The following is a 27,744-nucleotide window of genomic DNA, read 5'->3' as shown; positions in this document are numbered from 1 at the left end:
GCTCGATTGGATTTCAGAATACAGATGAGAAGTTGATCAGTAGATGGATCTGGAATTTTCGAGGAAATTACACTATCGGTTTTCTCAGATTATGAGAAAATTCTCGCTTCGATCTTTCAACCGAATACGATGTGTTAGAACGAATACGTATAATGCTCTAATGAAACTCATTGAAGAACTCAGTTTTTGCTTGAACACACATGTTGTAGTATCATGACAACGTATCTGTTTTGGCGTGGCAAAGACTGTATTTGTGTTGCTTATGAGAGCGTCTCGCTAATGAATGTATTCCTCCTCTAGCTACTTTTGTTGATTGTATCGTAGGAATAGCAGTCGTTCGCTCTCTACCTTAGCGTTTATATCGACCATGGTTTGTCGGCACCAGGGTTGCCATAATAAAATCTGCGTTTTTGGTCTCAAAAATTTCTCAGAAAATCTGTATCAAAATCTGTAATAACTCTTTGCGGTCATTTGTCTGCTCTCAGCCACCACAGCAAAGAAGTATACTAATATTATAACTTATGCAACAATGTATCAGTTAACACTTTTTCTAAACAAATTTTTATGTCTTGTGAACTTACTCACAAACCAAAACGGTGATACTATGAATCATATATAACGGTACTCGATATAGACAAAAATTATCATCCGTGCCCGGGAAAAGGATTAATGGGAAACTCCATGTATTGCGGCACTCTATTCCGGATATTCTGATGTTTGAGTTCTTCTTGAGAACGCGTCCAAAATGGGAATCTGAAAATCTGAAAGAAAACAAAACATGCAAATAAAAAACACCCAGCCCTATTGTGATTCCCCAAAGAAGTTAAATGCGCTAGAAATAGGAGAACAAGGGAGAAAACTTAGCTTATGCAGCTCCTCGTTGAGCACATGTTGGCAGCGTCTCGTTGTATGCTGGTGCCATCATTATGGTGCAGAAGAATGAAAAACATTCCAGACACATTTATGCTCGTTGAACAGGGGAGAACACGAATAAACACGAGTAAGCATCGGGTTGAAGATGCGAGGTACGTACAGTTATCAAAAGAAACTGTCACAAACTTCTAATGATACGCTCTTTGACGAAACTAAAAACGGAGCAATACAAAACGCGTGCACACAATATGGTTGCCTGCAGTGGGACTCCGTAAAAAACTAAACAATGGAAAACATTTCTTTTCCTGTTCTATCACTGTAAAATGATTAAAATCCTAGTCGTTGGCACTAACTGACACTGAAGCATTCGCAGTAAACATCGTTTTTTTAATCGGCTAAATTACTGCAGTCGCAAATCACTCCACGCAACGTATTTTCCCACACTTTTAATAACTGCTATTTGCACGCATTCTTCCAACAACAGCAATCGAAGATCACTTTCAAGAGTTAAAAAAAAATTCTTTATGCACATCACACTTAATTGTAACCGACATACAATTCATACATTCACGCGAGAACATGCTGTATCATGTCGAATTATTATATGCGACCCGAAACAAAATTGTGTGCGGAGAAAACGACAACGCGTCCGCACGCGATGACTGCCCGATTGAGACTCAGATGCCAAAGTCTGCGTCATCAGCTAGCTTTACAATGCATACACATCACTGTTTATCTTTCTCCTAATAAAGCACAGTAAATGCGAATTTTTACGTGGAAACCATCAACATGTGCCAACATGTGCTCAACGAGGAGCTGCATAAGCTAAGTTTTCTCCCTTGTTCTCCTATTTCTAGCGCATTTAACTTCTTTGGGGAATCACAATAGGGCTGGGTGTTTTTTATTTGCATGTTTTGTTTTCTTTCAGATTTTCAGATTCCCATTTTGGACGCGTTCTCAAGAAGAACTCAAACATCAGAATATCCGGAATTTTCAATTCGAGATTTAATATGTGGGAGTTAAATTTCAAATGCTCGCCTTCAGATTCTAGATTTCAGAATCGAAGCGGCCACCGGGCTGGAGGTATTTCCTGGTGACTTCCTCTGGTTTCTCATGGATCCTCCGTCGTCGGATATAAAAAAATCTAAAATTCAAAAAGTATGCAAAGTTTGCTTTAGCGTGGAGGTGTTTCACGTTGAACCTTTAAGTTTTAGTGGACTTCTTTTGTTAGGTGTAAAAATATTTTAAAATCAGAAAGTATGCGACGTGAGCGTCCACGAAATATGTTGTGGGTTAGCATTATTGTTTCCCGGTGACCTTCTTAGGTTTCTCGTGGACCCTTCATCGTCCGGTATACAAATATTTTATAATTAGAAACTATAGGAGTATTGCAGGTTCGCTTTTATTACAGAGGTGTTTTCCGGTGACCTTCTCAGGTTTTTCATTGATTTGTCGGTGTCTAGTATGAAAAATTCAAAGAATCAGAAAGTATGCAATGTTTGCTTTAGTGCAGAGGTATTTTCCGTTGACCTTCTCAGGTTTCTCTTAGATCCTCCGTCATTGGTTATAAAAATATGTAAAAAAATAGAATATATGCGACGTGAGCGTTCACGAAATATATTGTAGGTTAGCATTATTGTAGAGAAGTTTGTGAGTGACCTTCTCATGTTTCCCATGAATCCTCCGTCGTCGGGAATAAAAATATTTCATAATTAGAAACTATAGGTGTATTGTAAGTTCATTTTTATTATAGAGGAGTTTCCCGGTGACCTTCTCAGGTTTCTCATGGATTCTTCGTCGCCTAGTATGAAAAATTCGAAGAATCAGAAAGTATGCGATGTTTGCTTTAGTACATAGGTTTTTCCGGTGCCTTCTTAGGTTTCTTATGGATAACCTCCGTCGTTAGGTGTCAAAATATATGAATAATTGAAAAGTTAAACACACAATGAACCCAAAATATATCGTTCGGCCTTCGGGTAATCGAAACATAATCGATTTTCAGGATATCGCTTCGTCGAGTGGTTGAAAGTCCGCATACACATACACATTTCATCACCTACCACAGTGAATCCTGATTTTTTACCCTACCCACTAACACACATCCTTCCCATGATAAACGCTAGGGAACCACGCTATAGAGGCGACCCTTCTGGCCTTCGGGCGGTGAATATCATACTAACATTCCATCCCTTCCCCTGGTGACTGTAAGGACGTGGCCGGCGTCGTTTTTGACCGTTTAAAGCTCGAATCACCGAAAATTGCACAACGAGAATGATTTGCTAGTCCCAAGCATCATTCTGTGTGTTCTTTGTGCAATTTGGTTGGTTCAGGTTAATCACGGAGAGCAACTACGAATTGTACAGTCTACTCAAGCTCAAGCTCAAGCTCAAGCTGATGACGCAGACTTTGGCATCTTTTTGCCTTAGATTGAACATGAGAAAGCAGTATTACACGCTACACTTGAGTGCCAAAATGACTCTCATTCAGACTGATTCTGATGCTATATGAAAAAAATTGGTGAGTTGGGAAAAAATATTATTGTGATCAAGCCATAACTAATATTGGATCGTTATTTTGAAAAATCTGTAAATCTGTATGGAAACCTAAAAAATCTGTAATCTGTATCTACAGATTCTTGGTTTCAAAAAGACTGAAAAATCTGTATAAATAGAAATTATTCTTTAGATATGGTAACCCTAGTCGGCACAGCTCACGGCATCGTAGGATGGCGTTGGCCTGATCGAATCATCATACGACTCACATTAAAATGCATTGAGCGCAGTCTCTTGTTTGTTTCGTCTCCTCTAATCACCTGTTCATAAACATCAATTGAAAATGAGTATTGATGTTTATTATAAATGAAGTTCCTGTGGGGTTATCTCGTTTCATGTTCATGAAATATCCATGTTGTCTCTTCAGCGCGTCGTGGAATTTTTCGACGAAGATATTCCTTCTGATTTGTGGTGCCTACAAAATTTTGTCTCAGATCCTCTTCCGCCGCCTATCGCCAATAGTAAGTAGATTTGTGGGAAGTTATCAGGCCGGACTCATGCCCGGTTGCTCGACGACGGACCAGATTTTTACACTGCGGCAGATCCTCCAAAAGTGCCGCGAGTATCAGGTCCCTACACACCACATCTTCGTCGACTTCAAGGCCGCATATGATACAATCGACCGACGACAGCTATGGAGGATCATGGACGAACACGGCTTTCCCCGAAACCTGACAAGACTGATTCAGGCAACGATGAACGGTGTGCGGTGCAGTGTGCGGATCTCAGGTGAGCTGTCGGAATCATTTGAGACTCACAGGGGACTTCGACAAGGTGATGGAATCTCCTGTCTGCTCTTCAACGTGGCGCTGGAAGGTGTTATGCGGAGAGCGGGCTTCAACATGCGGGGCACGATTTTCAACAAGTCTAGTCAGTTTATCTGCTTCGCCGACGACGTGGACATAATCGGAAGAACACATGCGACGGTAGCCGACTTGTATACCCGACTGAAACACGAATCAGGGCTGATTGGGCTTGAGATCAATGCGTCTAAGACTAAATACATGCTAGCTGTAGGGACTGATCGCAACAGAGTTCTTCTTGGTAGTAGTGTTGTGATCGACGGCGACGAGCTCGAGGTGGTAGAGGAATTTGTCTGCCTTGGCTCGTTGATAACAACTGACAACAACAACAGCCGTGAAATTCGAAGACGCATTGTCAATAGAAGTCGTGCCTACTATGGGCTCCGCAAATCCTTGAGGTCCAACAAACTCCGACCCCGTACGAAGTGTACCATGTACAAATCCCTAATTCGACCGGTTGTTCTCTATGGGCACGAAGCATGGACGATGCTTGAAGAGGACTCACAAGCGCTTGGAGTTTTCGAACGCCGAGTGCTCAGAACAATATATGGTGGTGTACAGGAAAGCGGAGTATGGAGAAGGAGAATGAACCACGAACTGGTGCAAATCTACGGCGAACCCAGCATTCAGAAAGTCGCCAAGGCTGGACGAGTGCGATGGGCAGGGCATGTTGCAAGATTGCCGGACAGCAGCCCTGCAAAGATGGTGTTCGCATCGAATCCGGTAGGAACAAGAAGGAGAGGAGCCCAGCGAGCGAGGTGGTTGAACCAGGTGGAGCAGGACTTGGCTAGAATCGGTGCAGCCGGGAGTTGGAGAACTGCAGCCATGGATCGGGACTATTGGCGAAAAATTGCGAAGAAGATCTAATCTCTTAATGGGATGTAGTATCATTTTAAATAAAAATAAATAAATTCCTTCTTATTTTCACTGTGGTCACACATATTGTAGAGCTTGTCACTCAGAATGCATTCAAGTCGTGTTATTTGGCATAGAAATCTCAACTAAGTACTAATAAAAATTACCTAAGTGCTACTTCGTTGAGACAACGAATGTTAGGAACGTTATTACAATGAAGGAAAAGATGAAGAGCGTCTATTGAACGGTGTGTGTTGACGATGAACTCCAGATTGTTGTATCTTCTTCGAATCACATTTTTTTTTTGCGTTTCTGTGCAGTCGCATACCATGATTCTTGCAATGTTTTCAACAAAATGCGCGTTGGATCTACACATGTGCGCTCCAGCTGGTGTTTTATCAGGATTGATGACAATAGAGTGATTGTCATCTTGCAATCCAAACATGTGTGATTTGAAGAATTTCAATAATCGCCGGCAATGCTCGTTTTAGGTGAATGCGTGTGTGTGGATGAAACTTTAATTAAGGTGAAGGTGGAAGCAAGCTTTTGTTGTAGTACAGGTAAAACCACGTGTAAAAATGGGGTAATAGTGTTTGTGAGAGAAGAGCAATTTGTTTCGTTTGTTTTGATCTTTGTGTGTAAATAGATCAATTAACTTATCAGACTGTGTGGCGCCTCACTGACACGAGTCTTAGAATACATTTGAAAAAAAAAAAATACAACCCAATACTGAAGTTAAATGTATGAACAATTGCAAATATAAATATATATATATAGAAGGTGTATTTGCATATGAAGTAAAATTCTGAGCGTAACATGAGCAAATTTGTAAAACATGCGAATTGGGGCTCTTTTGTTATCAACAAGTTCTTCCGCACAGTAACTCGATATTGATAATTCCTCAATATTTTCCTTCGTTGATCGTATTGGTTTCACATACTCACGTTGGAGAGCCTTAACCCTTCTCTTCGTTAGCCGAGGCATTTTGATTGAATGTAATACTTTTCCGTTTACTATTTTTGAAAGCATAGGCAGCCGTGGCAGTGTCCCGAGCTCTTCAATACAATTTTCTTAACCAATATTCAAATTGCTAAAACTTACATTATAGACACATTAAACGTAAAGATAATAATTGTATTGATATCAACACAATTTTATTCTATTTTCATGACATGAAACACTATGACTCAGGAATAACATTTTATTGAGTGGTTTTTATATCTGTTTCCATGATGTTGTCTGGCATCAGTGTCGAAAAAATAAAGATGTTTTCACCAATACAAACAAAACCATTGCGGAAAATTTAAAAATGAAAAGTTAACATTCAAAGCACTAGCTCGAGTTTTACGACGTTTTCCACTATACATTGCGACGGCAGATGAAAATTTAATATTTGGTGGGTACACGATTAGATTTTGGTTAGTATTACTTGGTGGGAAATGTGTGCAAACGATCATTTTCTTCACACTGTTTCGCAAAATTATTGATTTTCGGGCAGGCGGGAGATGAATGAAATGAGTGCCATTGTGGAAGCCATTTGTGGCTAGCTTCCACCTTCGTAGTCATTTAACAACTTAAATAAGTTTGTTCTTTTTGAAAAACGAACGACGGTTGAATTATTTGGATATTTTTCACAAAAAAATACTGAAATCGCAATTGAAAATGGGGAATCGGGGTAAAAATTCTGGGGTTATATGTACATTTGAAGCCAAATTTAAGAAAAAATACAAAAATAATTTATTCAAAAAATCATATTTTTTCTGCTTAGAACCACCCTAAACGGAATTAAATATACAGTTATCGGTATTCTTCTTTTTATTCTTCTGCTTCTTTTTCTTCTTCTTAAATGGCACTATATTTGCGACTACAAATGTACAGTGTCGACATCTGGTGGCGATATTAGTGCTTGGGAGGTAAATTATTCTCTATCAGATCAGAAGGGCCAAGTTCAGTGAAAAATATAAAAGATTGAATGAAAATTGTTACTTCATATTGTTTGATTGCCTAACACATGTAGTCCTGACACTCACTTAACCATTTGTCGATGCATTTTCTGTTTGTTGAACAAATAATTACTATTATAATATAAAATCATCATTAGACACAGTTTCGTTCAATATGTTTCTGGGATATCGATAAAAATCTCTTATTTCATCACAAATATTCGATACGTTAAAGTAAATTTTCATTCATAATTTTGATTTTGCAAGCATGTTTATTTCACCTGAATATCCATCATTATTTTCGCCTCCCAATGAAAGCACACGAAGCTTAATGCCGTCTACGCGAATATACTCTCCAAAAGTCGAATTTGATTACGATTCCAATAATACAAAAGCAAAAGCAGCAGGTTTTCCATTTTCATAGTCTCTATTTTTAGATTTTCCAAAACAATACTCGGAACTTGACAGTTCAGTATAGTTGTATAACATTTTTATCTACCCCATGTTTTTTTCAACCCTGGGGTAATTTAAAACCAATAAAACCGACTATTTTTTTACCATTTCGGCAGATGCCGTCGGTGATAGCTGTATGAATGAATGAAGATAAATTAAAAAAATAAGAACCATTCATATTTCATTCCTCAGTATGTGAAATGGGGTATGTGTGTATATAATTTATGAATACACAGACATGTTACAAGTCAAATTTGTTAATTTTGCAAGATAACTTTCAAGTTGAACTTGGAAAAAAATCGTTGCAACTTGCCCCGGTGTACCTTATACAGATTGTGAGGTGCCAATGGTGAAACCTATTCTGAGACACACCCTTACTAGTATTGAGCGATCTTCATAAGAAGATCGATCTTGTCGAATCGATTTTACAAACGGCGTATGGATCGATCCACTGATTAAATGATACCAAAGAATCGATCTTCGCCCGAATCGATCTTCAAAAATTCGAAAGCTTTTTTTTAAATTTATCTGCTTATTCCATTGATAATAGTATATCTCGAACTCAATATAATTCAATACTAGAATATATAGAACACATTATAATATCAGATTATTTTCAGACACAATTCTTATTCAAGAATTTATAAATAACATGTTTCTGCGTTGCATGGAATAAATGTTTTATACAGAAAATGTGATAGACCAAAGACAGCCCTAAATCGGATAATTCCTTCCCCGAGTTCTGCTCTTATCAACACATTCGGCGATAATTTTTTATTGGTATAGAAAGAAGAAGATATAGAAGTGCGTTTCATCACATTAAAATCCATTTCCAGTTTCGAACAAAGATCAATTTCGCTAGCGCAAACATCAAATGGACTAACAGCACTTGTCACTATGTAATTGTAGAAAATATGGGAATTTAATTTTCCGAATTTTCCCTTTTTCCGAAAATTTTCAATTGTCATGTTTTTTTAACACACTGATAGATATTTTTCATTATCTTCTTCTACACTTTAAGCATATTCGCTGAACTAAATGTTAGTTTTTTTCATATTTATTCTTTCTATATTGGTCCACTGCTTCGTTTTTTCTTCTTTTTGTTTTTCTGGTATGGGACGTTTCTTATAGCACATGGACACTGACAGATTTTAGATAATTTGATTTCTTCATAACTACAGAGAGCCTCAGAGAGAAGGGGAGGAATGTCTATTCACCATGGATACGATTCGTGTCCCCTAAAACATTCGCATGACAAATTTAGCTCCAGTTGCTTGATTAGTTTTCGAATTGTGCAGAAATTCGAGTTTCATTTGTATGGCAGTCCCCCCTTAGAGAGGTGGTTGGAGAGTCTAACCATCATAAAAACATTTATTGCACCCTAAAACCTCAATATGCCTAATTTGTTTTCATTTGCTTGATTAATTCTCGAGTAATGCAAGAATTTGTGTTTAATTTGTATGGCAACTCTTTCGCAAGGGATCTCGCGCTTCGCTCTGATTGGTTGGCGAAAAAAGTTCGCAAAATTTCGCGTAAAATGTTCATTGTGGAGGGTTGAAAAACCAGTTTATCTCCGCAAAAATAAAATAAAAAAATGAAAGTGAAAGTAAAATGTTCATTGTGGAGGGTTGAAAAGCCAGTTTATCTCCGCAAACGCTAAATCCAATTGGACCAACATCGTTGTCATTGTAGAACATATGAGTTTTATTTTTTTAACTTTCCCTCAATGTTTGAAAAAAATCAAAAGGGGAAGGAGAAGGTTCTTATGATAGATTCAGACCCCTCCCCCCTCTATAAGGGGGAGCTGCCATAGAAATGAAACACAAATTTCTGCATAATTCGAGAACTAATCAAGCAAATGGAGCCAAATTTGGCAAGTGGAAGTCTTACGGGACAAGAAATGTTCCAATGGTTAATCAACACTCTCTCTGAAGGGAAAATTGCCATACAAATGAAACAAAAAAATCTTCATAACTCGAGAGCTCATCAAACCAACGGAACCAAATTTGGCATGTTGAGGTTTCAGAGAGCAAGAAATGTTTCTATAGTGGTTCGAAAATGGACCCAAAGGGCCTGGCCGGGTAAGGGAGTAAAAAGTGCCCCCAAACCAAATCACTAGCTGTATGGCAAATATAGTAAAGGATATTAAATAAGAAATTTTGGTGGTTTATTTGAACCCCTATGTGGTTTGACGTAGGATCTATAGTGACAAACGTACTTTTTCGTGCATTTCACGCCATCCTCAATAGATCCGAGATAAAAATTTGAAAAAAATACTGAATGTGCATCTTACTACGATGTATCAAAAAAAATTATCAAAAAAAAATTTCATCAAAAATTTTAGTACTAAAAAAAATAATGAAATCTTGAAAATTTTTTTTTTGGGATTTAGAGATTCAGTACTACTCTAATTCATATTTTAATGTGTTTCTACGGCTTTTCTAGATATGTGTGATTTTTTTCAGATTTTTTTCAGTGTTGCGCGGTATCAAAAAATTTTTTTTTTATGTTTCCAAAGAGTGGTTAGGTAAGGGAGTAAAAAGTGCCCCCAAACCAAATCACTAGCTGTATGGCAAATATTGTAAAGGATGTTAAATAAGAAATTTTGGTGGTTTATTTGAACCCCTATGTGGTTTGACGTAGGATCTATAGTGAAAAACGTACTTTTTCGTTTATTTCACGCCATCCTCAATAGATCTGAGATAAAAATTTGAAAAAAATACTGAATGTACATCCTACCATGGTGTATCAAGAAAAATTATCAAAAAAAATTTCATCAAAAATTTTTGTACTAAAAAAATATTAAAATTTTGAAAATTTTTTTTTTGGATTTAGAGATTCAGTACTACTCTAATTCATATTTAAATGTGCTCTTACGGCTTTTCTAGATTGATAAATATCGTCAAGCTGTTTTTTTTTAAATATCTAATAATAAAAATAAAATAATAAAAAAGAAAAATACACAGTACAAAAAAATGTTATAGATTTTCTGGCATTTCGAAATTTTGAAAAAAAATATAACTTTGAGACCACAAATTCGATTTGTTTTTTTATTTTAATCTTTCAATTGAAAACCACGAATACAATAAAATAATCGATTTCAAAAAAATAAAAATAATAATGCAGACGATGAAGAAAATTATTTTGTGTCACACAATGCTCTTAAAAATTCAGGAAAAATTACGCCACATGTAGAAAAAAGACACATACGAACGCATTTAAATAAAAATTTGAGCAGGAGTGGGTCTCAAAGTTATATTTTTTTTTTCAAAATTTCGAAATGCCAGAAAATCTATAACATTTTTTTGTACTGTGTATTTTTTTTCATTTTATTTTTAGTATTAGATATTTGAAAAAAAAAACAGTTTGAAGATATTTATAAATCTAGAAAAGCCGTAAGAGTACATTTGAATATGAATTAGAGTAGTACTGAATCTCTAAATCCAAAAAAAAAATTTTCAAAATTTTAATATTTTTTTAGTACAAAAATTTTTGATGAAATTTTTTTTGATAATTTTTCTTGATACACCATGGTAGGATGTACATTCAGTATTTTTTTCAAATTTTTATCTCAGATCTATTGAGGATGGCGTGAAATAAACGAAAAAGTACGTTTTTCACTATAGATCCTACGTCAAACCACATAGGGGTTCAAATAAACCACCAAAATTTCTTATTTAACATCCTTTACAATATTTGCCATACAGCTAGTGATTTGGTTTGGGGGCACTTTTTACTCCCTTACCTAACCACTCTTTGGAAACATAAAAAAAAAATTTTTTGATACCGCGCAACACTGAAAAAAATCTGAAAAAAATCACACATATCTAGAAAAGCCGTAGAAACACATTAAAATATGAATTAGAGTAGTACTGAATCTCTAAATCCCAAAAAAAAAATTTTCAAGATTTCATTATTTTTTTTAGTACTAAAATTTTTGATGAAATTTTTTTTTGATAATTTTTTTTGATACATCGTAGTAAGATGCACATTCAGTATTTTTTTCAAATTTTTATCTCGGATCTTTTGAGGATGGCGTGAAATTAACGAAAAGTACGTTTTTCACTATAGATCCTACGTCAAACCAGATAGGGGTTCAAATAAACCGCCAAAATTTCTTATTTAATATCCTTTACAATATTTGCCATACGGCTAGTGATTTGGTTTGGGGGCACTTTTTACTTCCTTACCCGGCCAGGCCCTTTGGCATGTGAGGGATTTTGGGTACGGAGTGTTTCTACACCCAAACTAGCGTTGCTAGAAAGCATTTCATTTTCGGCAGAAACCATGTCTTTCCATGCTTTGTAGCGTCAAATGAACAAATAATGTCATATGTCCCCCAACGCTTTAAAATGTTTGTATGTATGGAAACAGACAACTTTTTTGGGATTTCACAAAAAAAAACTATGGATGGGTTATACCTATGATATAACCGCAAGGTTGACGTAGGACTGCCGTTGGCTTAGTAATCATTTGTGTTTTTTTCAATTAGCAATAATCGCACCTCGGATGTTTCTCATTGGGTACGATATCGCCGCTGCACAGATCTATCTTTTGTATTTATTGATTAAATTATTGATTAAACTAGTGAATGAATGAAACAATTTACGAATTCAATTGCAAACAAATCCCAATTTAGTGAATTCATGGATTTTGGTAGTGGTTATCGAAGCAAATAGTTATGAACATTTTGCCTAATCATCAAACGGTATGCGTAGAAGTTGTGTGAGCTGGCGACATGAAGGGATATGCAGTCTTGAATAACCGAGCCAAAGCGTTGCATTTGTACCCGCTTTTGTAGACCGTATTAGCAAAACAAATGGGTATAAAAGTACTGCCGAGATCTGCAATGCCGATTTTCCCAACTTATTGGTTTCGTAATCTGTGTTGGGGAAACATATTCCGGTTTGCCAAAATTGCAAGCGAGTACAAAAGCACTCGCAGCTTGCATCTCATTTGCAATGCCAATTTCCCCACGCTCCATGGTTTTGAAATCTGTGTTAGGGAAACATTCCAATTTGCAAAGACGCAAAGGTGTACAAAAGTACCCGCTGCTTGCATCTAATTTGCAATGCCAGTTTCCCCTGGCTCCATGGTGTTGAAATCTGTGTTAGGGAAACATCCATTCATTCCAGCGACCTCAATCGTTGCGCAATCATAACCGAGTGGATTTCCGAGCGACACTCGCTTTTATAACGATTGGTATGATTTCAATAGCCTGTTTTGAAAGCAATTTTAGGGCTATTGAAACAAGTTTTTGGATCAAAAAGTAACAAGCATAGAACGCGTAGACATTTCATCTTTCGGGTGAAGTGTTTGTCATACAATCTCGTTCAGTTGTTTAGGAGCTATTAACGCTCAAAATCTCGTTCTCCGGCGTAACGCTTTCGTTTTCGAAACTTTGAACTTACACCCCAGTATAGAAATGAAAGGCGTAGTCATACGTCAAAAGTCCAAACGACGTCAACGGGGGTCAAACCAAAGCCAACTGGAATGCAAGTCCCGACCCTTTTTTAACAATAATAATATATAGACTGTTTTTCTCAGCTAGTCGTGAATTGATTTTGACTGAGAAATTTGAAACTGGGAGATATGTTAGCATAAAAAATGCAGCCAAAATCAAAACAAACGCCGAGACACAAAGCCCAGATAAAAACCCAACGAGCCGTCCGTCTCCGTCAATTATTCTTTTCTACAAATCCTGCCGGTCGTTTTCGTTGAACGTATGCTGACGGGTCGTTACGTTGCCGGTGTATGTGAATGTTTTCATATGAATTGCATGGTAGAATAACTGACGTAACGGAACGTGACGGGGCGTGAACGTGACGTGGATGTTGTATGTGAATCGCACTTTACACGACCACGCTATCCACATAGCTAATGATGCTGTTGCACAGTTGCGTGTATATATGTGGCAAAGTAATGCGTGCTCATTTGAAACGTGTCTCTTGTTTCGTTCGCTTGTATTAATCTTATATTGCCGTACAATATATGTTATACAAATGCTTACCAGTATTTGAGAGACATGACATTTTCTGTTATTTTTACGCTCATTTAATGTAACTAATCGGGATGACAAAACATGAGCTAAAAATCAATTTTGGGTGTATGATGGTTCGACACCCCTCCCTCCTTTGAGAGGATGATATATTCCAACCAAACATGACAATTGAAAATATTCAAAAAACTTCGAATGAAAAAAAAGATAAATTCGGAAAATTCATCTTCCATATGGTCTATAAACGCATCGTAACAAGCGTTGTCAGTCCATTTGATGTTTGCGCTAACGAAATTGCTCTTTGTTCGAAAGTGGAAATGGATTTTCAGGAGAAAGAACGCATTCCAATATCTTATAACCGTATAAATAAAAATGGATCGCCAAATGTGTTGATGAGCGCAAAACTCAAAGAAGTAATCGTCTGATTTTAGATGTCCTCATTTTATTATATTTTCTGTATCAAACATGCATTCCATGTAACGGAGAAACGTGGCATTGGCAAGAGATTGAAAAATCTCGGACGAGAATTGTGTCTGAAAATAATTTGATTTTATAATGACGAGTTTTGCTAGAAGTACTTGGAAATTTATAGTGAAGGGATATTGTAAAATGTTAATTAGAAGATCAATCAATGAACAATTCTGCGATTGGACTCACGAACGTTCGCTTAGTAAGAAAATGTGAATAGTTTGAAGTATTGATATCAAAAAATCCAATTTAGGCGGGGTCAGCTAGTAACTAATAAAGATACATGTAATTTTTACCCTTCAAAAAATGCAAATCAAAATTTACGTTAGTGATAAACGCTAGAGCATGTACACTACTCGAGTACTCGATAGATCTGAAGTTCATTGGAACACCCATTGAACTGGAAGCAAAAACAAATCCGATCGTGCTTTTGCTTTCATTGCAAATTACACACTTTCATCGAGTTTTGCAACCAACCATGGGTAGCATCATGACCGCATGGCGACCTTTCCCTCCCCTATTGCCGCAATGCCTGTTTAGTAGTTTTGGTCATCCGACCGTGACAAATTGTAATGACATGTTGCGCTCTGACAATTGCGTAAGGCGTATGCAGACGATCCGATCAGAACTACCCCAGAAACAATCATTGAGTGTGGTGTAATACACGTTATCCCCTACCTCTCTGTATCTTCTCGTTGCAGCAGGTGAAGGGAGAATCGGGCTCAGCATGTCGAATCCCATTGAATCGATCACATTGCAAAGCTGTGATTCGTCCGAATAGTAAGCCATGACTGCGATCATATCGTTTTCGCTGTTCATAAACCTGGGATTATTGGTAATCAACGCACCAAGTGGAGTTTATACCCAGGTTCAAGATGTCACAATTGTGCTCAGCCAAGGAACTATCGTTGGGGTAAGAACGCCAAAATTTATGTTTAAACCGCAACTTATTCATTCAATCTTGACTCTCATCTCGTACAGCTCAAAGTTTTCCCGGAAACGTCGCGCATTCCGGTGTTTACCTATCTCGGCATCCCGTACGCAAAGCCACCGCTAAACGAGTTACGATTCGCACCGCCAGTCCCCAGCCCAGGATGGAATCGAACACTGTACGCACGCGACTTCAAGCCCATCTGTCCACAGCTTGAGAACAACAGTTACGACGATGTGGATCCCCAGGGATCGTATCGAGTGCGAGAGACCAGCGAGGATTGCCTCTACCTCAACATTTGGATGCCCGAGACGGCGGCTCGCTACGGTGGATTCCCGGTGCTGGTTATGGTGACCGGCGAAGAGATGGCATTCGATTGGTCCGTCAACAGACCCACTGGACTGGATCTAGCGTCGGATGGGGTTATCGTGGTGACCGTTCAGTATCGATCGAATGTTTTCGGATGGTTATCGCTCGGGAAAAGGTATGCTCCCGGGAATCTAGGTTTGCTAGATCAGCACCTTGCCCTCGTTTGGGTCCGGGATAACATTCAAAAGTTTGGAGGCGATACCAATCGCATCACCCTTCTCGGTCACGGAACAACTGGGGCACCGAACATTATGACCCATATGATCAGTCCGAAGGCACGAGGACTTTTTGGGAAGGTGATAATTATGTCCGGGACGGTTTTCTCGCCTTACTCACGGGTAAATGTCGATCGGAGGTTGTCGGAAGAGATTGTTAAAATCTTGGCTTGTAATTACGACGTTGGGCGGAATATGCTCAATTGTCTGCAACAGAAGAGCGTTCATGATCTGCTCAAGGCTTACGAGTATGTTTACAGAAGTGGGAACTATACGACCAATCTTGGCCCGATTGTGGATGATTATTTGGATCCCGGGGAACGCTATGTGCTCGACGATCCGAGATCTTTGTTCGCGTCAAAATCTTTCATAATAGAAGATATGCCGATCATGTTTGGAATCACTAGTAACGAGGGTTCGTTCATGATGAACAATTGGTTGGACTTTGCAAAACAGGGCTTGGATTATTTGAGAAGATACGTGAACCACTCGTTGATCCCGAATGTGCTGGAACAATACGAGTTCGGAGGAATCGGACAGCATCAGGTAAATCTATTCGAAATCCCCAGTTCCATATTCTACTGAAATAACAAGTGGTTTCTTCTTTGTCATAGGTCCGAGATACGATCAGCTGGAAATTTTTCGACCAGATCCCAGATTCCACCGCCCATCTGCTGCATTCCATCATCAGATTGACGACAGAAACCAGACACGAAATCCCATTCTACAAAACGCTTGAGATCCTTAGCCAAACGAACGGGTCATCAGGCAACGATCGTTCCCAATCTCAAGAGACGCAACATGAATTGCGAAGCGGCGGAAAGCTTTATGTTTATCTCTTCCATCATTCAAAATCGATCGATATGCGAGGGAGAATCAATTACTTCGGTGGAGCTTCCCACTCGTCGGAACTACCGTTCCTGATGGGACCGAGTCTATTCCAAGAGATCAGCAGGAAGAGGCTATCTCAATCAGAGGAGAAACTCTGCCGGAAGATGCGAGCGCTGTTCACGGAGTATATTAAAGTTGGGTAAGTTGTAAATTGTCAATTGAGGGGCTTAGAATGAAAGGGGTGTAAGTGATTTGATCGATTTCTCTACATCGACTTTCTCTTTCGTTCATAACTTAGCTGCAAATACATTCCCAGCTGTATTTGACAATGCGGAAGATAGGTCAGAACCTCATCTATCGGATTCTATAGCAAACTCAAATTGGAACGTTTTTGCAGTTGAGTTATTAACGGAAGAAAAAATTGATGAAGAGAAATCGATCAAGTCACTTACACCCCTTGCATTCTAAGCCCCTCAATTGTCATCGATGATTTAATAATTAGGAGCACTTCGCAGTGATCCAACTCCCGGTCGCAGCATAGATTCGTGGTCAACATACACAGCGGGCCTGAGGTACATCCAGCTGATCTCCACCCGAGCAGAGAGCATCTTCACAAACGAGAAACACAGCTTGGCGGACATCTTCGAGGATAACTTGAATCTGATCGAGGAGAAACTCCTTAACAGCAACACGGACGAAAACACCAATGGTGGGTTCAATCAAGAAAACCCTTATCTTCTAGGGCGCAACAATTTGGACGATCAGGAAAGTTCGCGCACATCCAAGAGCGCTATTCTGGTGGACAACACCAAAGACTCGGAGTACTTCCACTACCTGCGTAAAATCGACAGCTTTTGGCACCGATTCCTGCCCAAGTTGAGTCAAGCGATGAATGCTAGCGATCAGGAAGAACTACGCAACCGTCGGATAGATCTTATCCTGGAGAACGAACAGCAGTTGTACCGGGAATCATCGGAAGCCTTACGGTACAAGCACGCGTTCTTCTCGATGCTCACGCTGGTGTGCATGCTGCTAGCGGTACTCTGTGTGTGTGTCTACGCGCTGAAGAGGAGCACCAACAAGAGCTTCACCAGCATCTTATGACACAAGTTCTTCTTCCGGTCGCAGCTGTTCGATCGGAAGAGTCGCAGTAAGAAGGCGGAGGTCAGTGGCAATACGGCCGATGAAGACGATACGTACAACGTCACCGGAATTAGTCATCGAGTGAAGACGGATCACGTGGTGCGTAGCAATCCCCTGTACGGAGAGAACTACAAACGATTTCTACACAACGGAACCGAAGGAACGATCAATGTGGCGGCCAGTGCTAGCAACAAGAGTGTCATCGGTGGCCTAACGGGGATATCCGGCAGGCCCACACGGCAAGTCAATGAATTCGGGGAGAACGTCAGCACAATTCTGACCGATCTGGATGAAGAACTGGAAGTCCGGAATTGGCGGTATCAACTTTCGAAAGATCATTTTTAGAAGTCGGTATCAGGGTTGAATTTATCTATTTTTCGATATGATTTTTTGTGTGATGTGGAATTAGGCTAGAGTTCAATAAAATCTTTACAACTTATTCTAAGATTCTCAAATTATTTAGTAAAATAAGAATCCACTTAGAATTCTATAACATTCACCCGAATTCCAATCTTCAAATTAAATAAAATATTGCCAGATCATGTAAAAGTTATCTACAAACTAAGTTTGATCTTCATTTAATCATTTATTCGCAAGTTTTGCTCCGCAAGAAACTTAGAAAAGCCGCTTTGGGCGTCGAACATGTTAAACTAGTGAATGAATAAAACAATTTACGAATTCAATTGCAAACAAATCCCAATTTAGTTCAATTTATGCATTATGGTAGTAGTTATCGCAGAAAATAGTTATCAACATTTTGCCTAAATCATCAAAGGGAATGCGTAAAAGTTCGGTGAACTGGCGACATAATGGAATATCTTCCAATGCAGTGTTGAGCCTTTTACATTTGTACTCGCTTTTGTAGATGTCTTCATTTTGAAGACTTTCAACATACTGTGAAGACTTTTGATTTTGTGTAGACATTTTGAAGACCTTATGAAGTATGTGAAGGCATTTCAGTATGATAGTGTATGTGTATTTTTGAGATATATAATTTCTATACAATTCCTACTGTAAGCCGAAAATATTGCCAAAAGAAGGCTTTTGTCTCAGTGTCTTTCGCTCGCTTTTTTAACAGTGTCACTTCTTTACTTAGTGGCTGTCCACAACTTTAGGAGGGGTAGGGGTCACGAAATGTCCGACAAGCGTGGACATTTCGTGAGGGAGGAGGGGGTATAGATAATTTCCACGTGGACAATTTTTTTTAAATACATTGCGTCTAATTTGTATGCATGTACAGTAGAACCTCGATTATCCGCGAGCGGATGATCCGCGATCGCGGGTTTCTTAGTAGTTCTATAAACCGTCCCGAAATTTGTCAGTGAGTGGTAGAATCTTGCTCTTTTTTTTGGTCATGGCTTCCACATTATCTTATCACTGATGTAAACGACCTTACAGATGGATAGACAAGACAAAATTGCGTTATCCGCGATGTTCGTTATACGCGGTGACCTAACCCGACTATTTTGACGGATAACGGATAATCGGGGTTCTACTGTATGTGGCGATCGGCCCGTGTCAAAACAAAAAGAAACTTTTAAGTAGGTAGAAGGCAAATTTTCAGAACCGACTCGCACTCGTTTCCAATCGATTCGACCGATTCAGCAGTTGCTGACACTGAGAGTGCCGGTCGGGCATCCATACTTCTCTCTTTTTGACGTAGAACTACGTCTTTCATTAAGGGTACCAAATCAGAAAACAGGTCACGTTTTTATAAAATAAAGTTAATGTTAATAACTATTTTTGCCGTGAACGGATTTTAAGGATTGGCATACCAAACGAACCGGAAATTTCCTAAGATTTGTTTTTATGTTATATATTAAAATCCCCTAATGTGTAAACGATTTAAATTAATGAAAACTAGGAGCATTTCAATCTCCCATACATTTGTTCTGCTCATTTGTGAGCTTCCCTTCTTCTTCTTCTTCTTCTTTTTCTTCAATGACACTAACGTTCCTAGAGGAACTTCGCCGTCTCAACGTAGTATTACTTGCGTCATTTTTATTAGTACTTAGTTGAGATTTCTATGCCAAATAACACGCCTTGAATGCATTCTGAGTGGCAAGCTCTTGAATACGCGTGATCACAGTGCAAGTCGGAGGAAATTTCTTTGACGAAAAATTCCCCCGACCAGAACGGGAATCGAACCCGAACACCCGGCATGTTAGTTATGACGCTAACCACTCGGCCACGGGAGCACTTGTGAGCTTCCCTACCCATGCCGTCAATAACGAGCAACTTATCGGCAATCAACGAAGGTGAATGTTTTAAAGTCCCCGTGAACAAAGAAGAGAAGAAGAAGAACGAAGGGGAATATTTGAGGCAAATTTTCAGTATCGTTATAGATGAACATCACTTGTTCTTCCTTGTTTTGCGTCATCACATGTCTTCGTATTGGATTGAGCTGTGGACGCAACCAAATTACTTACTCGCTGATATCTCGTAGGATGACGTAGGATTACGTTTTTCGGGAACATATTGGGGTGCGAATAGCCCAGCAAACATTAAATCGTATAACTAGCGTATATACAAATTCAAGCCATATTTTGGGTGATATATGATGCGCATAAACATGCAAAAGTGGTGATATATGAGGCACGAAACACTCAGCAGAGTGAAAATATGAAATTCGTTCTGCTGTCCCTCTACAGTGTTCGTACGAACGAGCGTTGCATTTGAATTTCCAGCGAGCAATTTACTTATTCGCAGTAGTATACAAAAATAATATCTCACGACTCCACTCGTTACTCGGATAGAAAACATAGGTAGGTGGGCACAGAAATGCGCAGAACAAATGTATGGGAATATGAGTTTGAGTCAATTTTCATACATTAGCACATACATTCACCATTTTTAGAGAAATAAAAAACATTATTCTGAAAACAGATAGCAAACCTTTTAACTCTCATATGACACTATGACTTTATCTAAATAGAATGTTCCGAAAGATTGTTTTCGACATTCAAAAGAATGGAAAAGAGATCTGCATGGTGAGGTACGATTACGAGTATGAGTCACTGTATATTCTCAATATGATTATGTAGTTTAAACACGCTCTTCTCAAAGGTTGGTGCATAAAAAATAAATTCGTTTCGGAGAATTCATATTATAACCTAGGTCATGCGGAGTCAATCAAATTTATTATTTTTCAAGTCCATTTTCCTTGAAAACAAATTCTTGCAGCTCTTCCCCCATGCTGTCTTTTTTCCGCATGCTGTCAGATGTCTCTTCTTAAAAGGACCGGAAAAGGACCGGAGAATCATGTCAATGAACATTATAATTTGCGTAATTCTTATTTTCTAGTTGTTTTAATGAAAGAAAAAGTTCAAATTATACAATTCTAGTGTTCAGAATAATCAAACCTAAGATTTAACGAGAAGTAAAATTGAATTATATTTTACTTTAGAGAAATTTAGAAGTTAATAATACTGGAATTTCAGTGTGCCAAAATGTATGTAGGGCCCTAACGATTTGAACCACTAGCATTAATTGATGAAAAAGTGTAGTTTGTTCATTTTTATTAATTCGATTATTTTTGCCTCTAATAACAATACTTTCTCTAGGTAGTAGATTGTTATAAAAAAATAACACATCGTAACAAAAACACATCATGCATTGTGGGGCAACTTCATCATTCACCCTGTCATCCCTTATGGGCACCTTACACGATCAAAATTATTAACAATAAATGTCTCCAAAATTGTGACAGCGAGGCTTTCGACATCCGATCTAACCTCAATCAATATTTTTCCACCTTACACGGACAATATCGCCCTCAACCCGAGACAACGAAAGTATCCGCGATGGCTAGTGGCGACATTCGAGTTTGGGAGCCAAACTATTCTACATCAGATTAGAAGACTAAAAGGCAATTTTTAATTGGTAAAATTTGAATGAAAATATCTACTTGGTATTATTTAATTACTTGAAGCGCGTATTCCTAATCCTAACTTAACCTATTTCCTCTTAATTTTTCGATATTCCTACTAAAAATTATTATTATAAAAGTTGATGGGTCTGGGCCTAAAGGCACGGACGGGATCTTGACATAGGACTGTGTAGTAATTGCATTTGAATGGAGTTTTTTCATTGTTCTAAATCTGTATTTTTGTCTTTCAATGTATCAATCAAATGGAAGTCATGAACCTTTTTGAATTTCTAAATTCAAACCTCACTTAGTGACCAGTCACGCCATTCGCCTACGGGAATGCAGTGGCTTGAGCCATCCCACCTCATTCGCCGCGCGGTATAAAAGGGATTATTCAGCCACTGATGTTCACGACCTTATAGATGGGTAGTTTGATGATGACAATTTCAGAAGTTTATAAATCGCAAAATCGCAAAAAAGACTAACAAAAATTATATGTCCGCTTGCAAACCTGACAGCTTAGTCTGGAAGTTCGTGAGGTAAAACGTCAACATCATGCATCCATATGAAATGTCACAATATTGATGCTCGAAAATCAGAAAGTGGACCAAACACGGTAATATTATTGACAATATGATGACAATTGAGAGCATAATGACATCTGAACATAGCCGACGACGCAGAAATCCGGATTTTCTGACTTCTCATTTTCTGACTGTAAATCTCGACGTGTCATGCAATTTTAAGACATTTGGCATCAATTCTTTTTGACGTAGGACTACGTCTTACATTAAGGGTGCCAAATCAGAAAACAGGTCACGTTTTTATGGAATAAAGATAACTATTTTTGCTGCGAACGGATTTTAACGATTTGCACACCAATAGAATCGGAAATTTTCTGAGATTTGTTTGATATGCTATACATTACAATCCCATTGTCTGTATATGGTTTGAATTGATGAAAATTGGAAGCATTCCCATTTCCCCATACATTTGTTTTGTCCATTTGTGTGCTTTCCCGAAGAGAGCTGTCAATAACGGACAACTTATGCAGCCGCTTGAATAGAAACAACGAAGAGGGATAGCGAAAAGAGAATATTTGGGAAGTAAACTCCACCCTTGCATAGTGAGTAAACTTTTTTTTTTTTTTTATATCTGTATTATAGTGACTTTCAACACTTTTGGCTGGTTCGTCACTTTTTACTTCCAATTTTGGAAGAATGTTGGGAGTGAGAATTGAACTCGTGATCTTCAGCGTGAGAGGTATGGATGTTACCACTACGCCAGATCGGCTCCTCGTGAGTAAACTGTCGCTGGCGTATAAGCATTGCATCTCCTCTGAGGAAAATTCTCAGAATCTTTCTGAGCCCGAAACAACAAAGGTCGCTTATTCTGCACGTTTTGTATTATATGTTATCCCTCGAGCTGTGAACGCTAGCGAATATTTCACATAACGAGTGTTTCGATGTTTCATTTTTATCGCTGCAACTGTGTGCATCTGTTAGACGCGTGTTTAATGCTTGTTGAATGGCGATGCACGAAAGATGTCTCTCGTTAAATACTCAGTGAAATGCATGCATTGATATAAAGAAAGAAATTGCGACATATGTCCAATTAGTGTATTGTTCTCGCAAAGGCAAGAAAGAATCGTTGCTTCTCGAAATGATTCTACGAAGCCACGCAAGCTGTTAAAACTCTTCAGGGACCCCGGAACTTTTTACTAAAGAGTGATTTATGGAATTTCGACGTATTCGCAAATAATATCCGAAATGATAAACCAAAAAATTAAAAAAAAAAAAAGATTGCGTAGTCCTACGTCCTAAGCGGTCGTATACAACCCCTCGATTTTAAAAAAAACCCAACTTCCGGTGATTTTTCGGTTTTCAAAAAACTCAACTTTAATGTCTGCGACACCAGTAAATGGAGTCCGTATGAGCTAATATTCTGCATAGGGTATATTATCGTGCAAATCAACATTTCGTAGCAAGTTTCGAATGAAAAATCGAGATAACTATTTTTATTGGCACCCTAAATCATACTTTTCGTTTCGTATTCCGAAAAAAAAACTCTCAGAGAAGTCCCAGAGTGTCGATTTTTGACAAAAAAAAATTTTCGAGATGGCAATTTAAAACATTTGGCAAATTTTTTTTTTCGAAAACCCCGATTTCCTTTACTCCGCCCTTAGGTGATTTTTCGATTTTCAAAAAACTCAAACTTTGACCGCTTTGCGCCACTCTCCCTTAAGTCCGATTGAGCTGAAATTTGGCATAGGGTGTTTTTTAGAGGTGGTGAACATTTCGTACAGGGTAACTTTTTGAAATTTTAGGGTCGATTTTTTCCCATACATTAATTGGCACCCTAATGCAAGCCACCTTAAGGTGAAGGTGGAAGCTAGCCACAAATGGCTGCCACAATGGCGCTCATTTCTTTCATCTCCCTCCCTCACCCCTCGCCCGAAAATCAATAATTTTGCGAAACAGTGTGAAGAAAATGACCGTTTTCACACAAGTAATATCAACCAAACTCTAATCGATTACTCACAAGATATTAAATTTTCATCTGCTGTCGTGAAAAACGTCGGAAAACTCGAGCAAGTGCTCTGAAAGTTAAATTTTCATTTTTCAACCTTCTGCAATGGTTTTGTTTGTGTTGGTGAAAGCATCGTTATTTTTTCGATACTGATGCCAGACAACATCATCGAAATAGCTATAAAAATCACTCAATAAAATGTTATTCCTGAGTCATAGCGTTTCATGACATGAAAATCAATAGAATAAAAATGTGTTGATATCAATACAATTATTATTTTTACGTTTAATGGGTCTATAATATAAGTTTTAGCAACTTTAATATTGAGTAAGAAAATTGTATTCCAGAGCTCGGAACTCTGCCACGGCTGCCTATGCTTTCAAAAACAGTAAACGGAAAAATATTACATTCACTCATGTTACGCTCGCGTATAATCAGAATTTTACTTCATATGCAAATCCACCTTCTATATATATTTATATTTGCAATTGTTCATCGGAACATATCGTTCATACATTTTAGTTTAGTATTGAATTGTTGTTTTTTTTTCAAATGTATTTAAAGACTCGTGTCAATGAAGCGCCACACAGTCTGATAAGTGAATTAATCTATTCACGTGTGCTTTGCTCTCCTTTCACAAACACTATTACCCAATTTTTACACGTGGGTTTACCTATACTACTACAATGGCTAGCTTCCACCTTCGCCACTTGATCATGATCTGCTATTCGTTGAAGGAAGGATGTGTGAGCCATAAACAACAATAAAAGGAAATATTTGTACTGTGGTCCCAGGTGTATATTTTATTAAAATCGTCTGAGACACTTTACAAATGATACGCGTTGATTAGAATTATTTCAGTCTTTATAGGTATAAAATAAAAGTTACAAGAATACAAGGTTTGATCGCAAACAAACGATTTTTTAACTTTGAATAGACAAATAAACATTTAAAAAAATATTCGTGTAACTTTTTGATCAAAACTCATATGTCTGATAGTGTAAAAATGACTAAAATACCTAATAACACAGTTAAGACTACAGCTCGATCGATTCGACGAGAACATCAACAGAACTCAGTCAACTTATAAAATATAATGTCTAGCAGACCAGAGTTGAAGATGGGAAAGAAGCTCCCTGTGGGCTCAGATGGAAAACCGGGACTAGACCCGAAGAAGCTTGGAGCTGTTGTCAAATCATTGGGAGGATTAGAAGTTGATCCGGGCGAAACACCAAATTTTTCGATTCTAAATCAGGCTGGACCCAGTACATCTACAGGGAAGATCTTAGAGAAAGCTCCCGTATTTAAGGGTACGCAGTCAGACGTTGCTGTGAGTGTAGAACAACAAACAGCTGATGTCTCATTGAGCGCAGGATCCGAAGCATCCGGTGAGACAGAAGTGTCACCTGTCGCTTGTGACAAGGATCTTGCTGCGGAGATGCGTGAACTAAATATTGAGGCAGACACACCCAACAGATCCAAATTACATTTCATTGAGATCGCTGAAGATGAGGATAAGACCAGAGAAAATTGGCTCTTCAAATACTTGAATCGAGAACTGAGATTTATTAATGCGGACCCGACCAATCGAGTGACTTTCATCACAACCGATGGGAAGTCAATAATTCTTCATGTGCAGAACAATGAAATGACAGAGAGTATTCGTATCGATAAGAGGGCATCAACTCAACCCGCCCAAACTTCAACAACAACTCTTCCGACTCAGAGCCAAATTATCCCGATCATAAAACCAAAACCGATCAATCTGCCTGTTGGAGCTGCAGAATTAAAATTGCCAGCTGTGAAACTCCCGAAACTGGAGTATCTTCCCATTGCTCGAGGAACCGAGAACAATGTGGTCAGTATAACTGATGAACAGATTTCACCAGCAGACACATTCTCTGTCATAGTGGCTAAAAGAGAACGTCCTGATGTCAAAAGGGTATGGGTGTTCAAGAAACAAGCATACCAAGATCTCCTACAGAGGGAAGATTCAGAAGATGTCAAAGTCTCGAACATATTGATTCGTGCTAAACTGTACCTGAGATACAGGAACACATTAGATGTCAATAATGGGACATTAGTTGTACATGAATAATTTGACTGCATATCTCTGAACATGAAAAAAAAAAAAAAAAAAAAGAACATCAATTTCACATCAAGTATCAAAAGCAAAAAAATCTTCGATGTAGAAATCAATTCTACCGTCTTGAGTCATTCCTTGGCGTAAACTTAGCATTCATTCCGTTCCGCTGATTGGAATGAAACGGGCTACCGTTCTGCTGGGGCCGCTGGCGCAAAAATCTTCCACGACATTGGCCAAAGTGGGTCCTCAGCTGTGGCGTCGAACTGAAACGTTTTCTGCACTTCCAGCATTGCTTCTGCAACAGGCCTCGATAGTCGGGCCCAAAGTCCGGTGAGTTCGATAGCAGCCTGTTTTTGATTATTTCTATCCGCTTAGAAAACGTGGGAATGTACGATTGAGGAAACGAAGAGGGAAGGTTATTTAGAGCGGCCGCGAATGTATGCTGTTCGCGATGATAGTCGTTGTTGTGCGTTTCCAGGTCTTTACATGTTTCAAATGATATTTGACACTCCTCACAACGGGCAATCGTGCGCAAGGGTGATGTTGAGGTAGATCCGGTTGGTATAGGGCTCTCGCCTTCATCGACTGTAACCGACGTTAGAGGCGACGAATCTTCCGCTTCTTGCTGGTTGATCTGTTCTGATTCTCGTGCGGAAAGTTTTTCTTCAGCTACATCCTCCGTTATTTCCGCCTCCATGCCAGCATAGCTTGCGATCATAGTAGAGCACTTCCTCACGTAAAATACAGCCCTCTGAATGAATTCGAATGATGACATCGAACTATTTTCTTTGAGAAACAGAAGGTGATAGATTTCCCGGATAAATTTCATCAATTTGAACTGAAGACACTGTTTCAAGTGCTCACTTATTGAGTCCTCTAACATGAATCGCTTTCGACAAGGACAATTTTTCTGTTTGAGATCCTCCGGTAGGTTAACTACGATATTATGCTCCTTCAAAACATCAAGATTCATAATGTCATCTTCTTCAAACTCTTTCTCTTTATAGCTGAAGACTCCGTTCAGTACAGTTGACGGCAATACCTCTGAAGATATGGCTTGCAATCTGAAATTTTATCATAATCTTTATTTTTAATGACAGAGAATGAAAACAGAAAATTCTACCTGCTCTTCGCATTGACACGCCTTGACTTTTCCTCAACCGCATTGTTCTGCTTTGCAGACAACTTTGTCATCCCGTCCAGTACCTGCTGGAGCGCTACTTTATACGAATCTTTCTGATGAGTGTCTGGCCGTTCCCCATCGGAATGCATGTTGCCTCTGCTTTCTTCGTCAAGCTTTTCAATCTTTGCGACCTGTTTGGCAGCCAGAATCGACCCCACATTGTCAATAGCCTGCTGCCGGAAGGTGTGCGCGTGTTTCAGGTAGGAAATGCACAACACACAAATCTTCTGGGGCAATCCGTCGTCCTTTGATATCTCCAATCCAGTAACATCGGTGACTAGCTTACAGATAGGCGTCCCCCAGCGGGGAATCTCACGAGGATGCGCGTGCAGATAGGGCGCAATTTTGTCGAAAATACTGTGCGAGCCTGGGGAGGAGCAAACCCGGCACAGGTCGGAAATGTTTTCCAACAGTTCTTGACCGTAACTGACCATGTTGCTGTAGCACTTTTGATTGTATACACGGATAGACCAGGGAAAAAAACGGAACTTCCAATCGCGTCTCTGGCGTGGTTAAACTTCTTCAAATTGAAACAACTCAAAGGACGACGAACTTCCCTATGCACTGTTATCGCAGAGACTTCAGGACTAAACAAACGTTCCGGAGACAAACAATTATATAGCAGTGAGCGGTAGAAAACTTTG

The 27,744-nt window shown here is 38.8% G+C and overlaps 2 protein-coding genes and 1 pseudogene across 4 annotated transcripts in view; 1 reads left to right on the top strand and 2 right to left on the bottom strand.

The window, feature by feature from the left end:
- The window catches only part of LOC129768000 (carboxylesterase 5A), a 24,335-nt gene extending 6,473 nt beyond the window's left edge, over positions 1-17,862 (top strand). The window contains exons 2-5 of one of the 2 annotated variants that reach the window (XM_055769345.1): positions 14,650-14,858; positions 14,927-16,006; positions 16,075-16,490; positions 16,807-17,862. In XM_055769345.1, the coding sequence (XP_055625320.1) occupies positions 14,733-14,858; positions 14,927-16,006; positions 16,075-16,490; positions 16,807-17,395 (2,211 nt within the window). In that variant the 5' untranslated portion in view covers positions 14,650-14,732 and the 3' untranslated portion in view covers positions 17,396-17,862. Of the gene's footprint in view, positions 1-14,646; positions 14,859-14,926; positions 16,007-16,074; positions 16,491-16,806 lie in introns of both variants that reach the window. The other variant, XM_055769344.1, reaches the window with a different exon arrangement.
- On the bottom strand, positions 11,948-12,028 carry LOC129772343 (U4 spliceosomal RNA; annotated as a pseudogene).
- Positions 17,173-27,744, bottom strand: LOC129768001 (uncharacterized). 2 transcript variants are annotated; one of them, XM_055769347.1, is made up of 3 exons: positions 27,041-27,744; positions 26,782-26,981; positions 17,173-26,703 (listed from the first exon to the last, which is right to left on the bottom strand). In XM_055769347.1, the coding sequence occupies exons 1-3, from the start codon at positions 27,532-27,534 to the stop codon at positions 26,033-26,035; spliced, it is 1,365 nt and encodes a 454-aa protein (XP_055625322.1). In that variant the 5' UTR covers positions 27,535-27,744; the 3' UTR covers positions 17,173-26,032. The 2 variants fall into 2 exon arrangements, with proteins under 2 accessions (XP_055625322.1, XP_055625321.1); XM_055769346.1 differs by having other exon boundaries at positions 17,175-26,981.

Source organism: Toxorhynchites rutilus, chromosome 2 (genome assembly GCF_029784135.1).
Source record: "Toxorhynchites rutilus septentrionalis strain SRP chromosome 2, ASM2978413v1, whole genome shotgun sequence".
Lineage (NCBI taxonomy): Eukaryota > Metazoa > Arthropoda > Insecta > Diptera > Culicidae > Toxorhynchites > Toxorhynchites rutilus.
This window is presented reverse-complemented; position numbering and strand designations above follow the sequence as displayed.

Excerpts from the sequence above, each read along its gene's own strand:
- LOC129768001 (XM_055769346.1), bottom strand. The coding sequence starts at position 27,534 with ATGGTCAGTTACGGTCAAGAACTGTTGGAAAACATTTCCGACCTGTGC. Across the intron at positions 26,982-27,040 it reads CGTGTCAATGCGAAGAGCAG|ATTGCAAGCCATATCTTCAG; the intron begins GTAGAATTTTCT and ends ATAAAATTTCAG.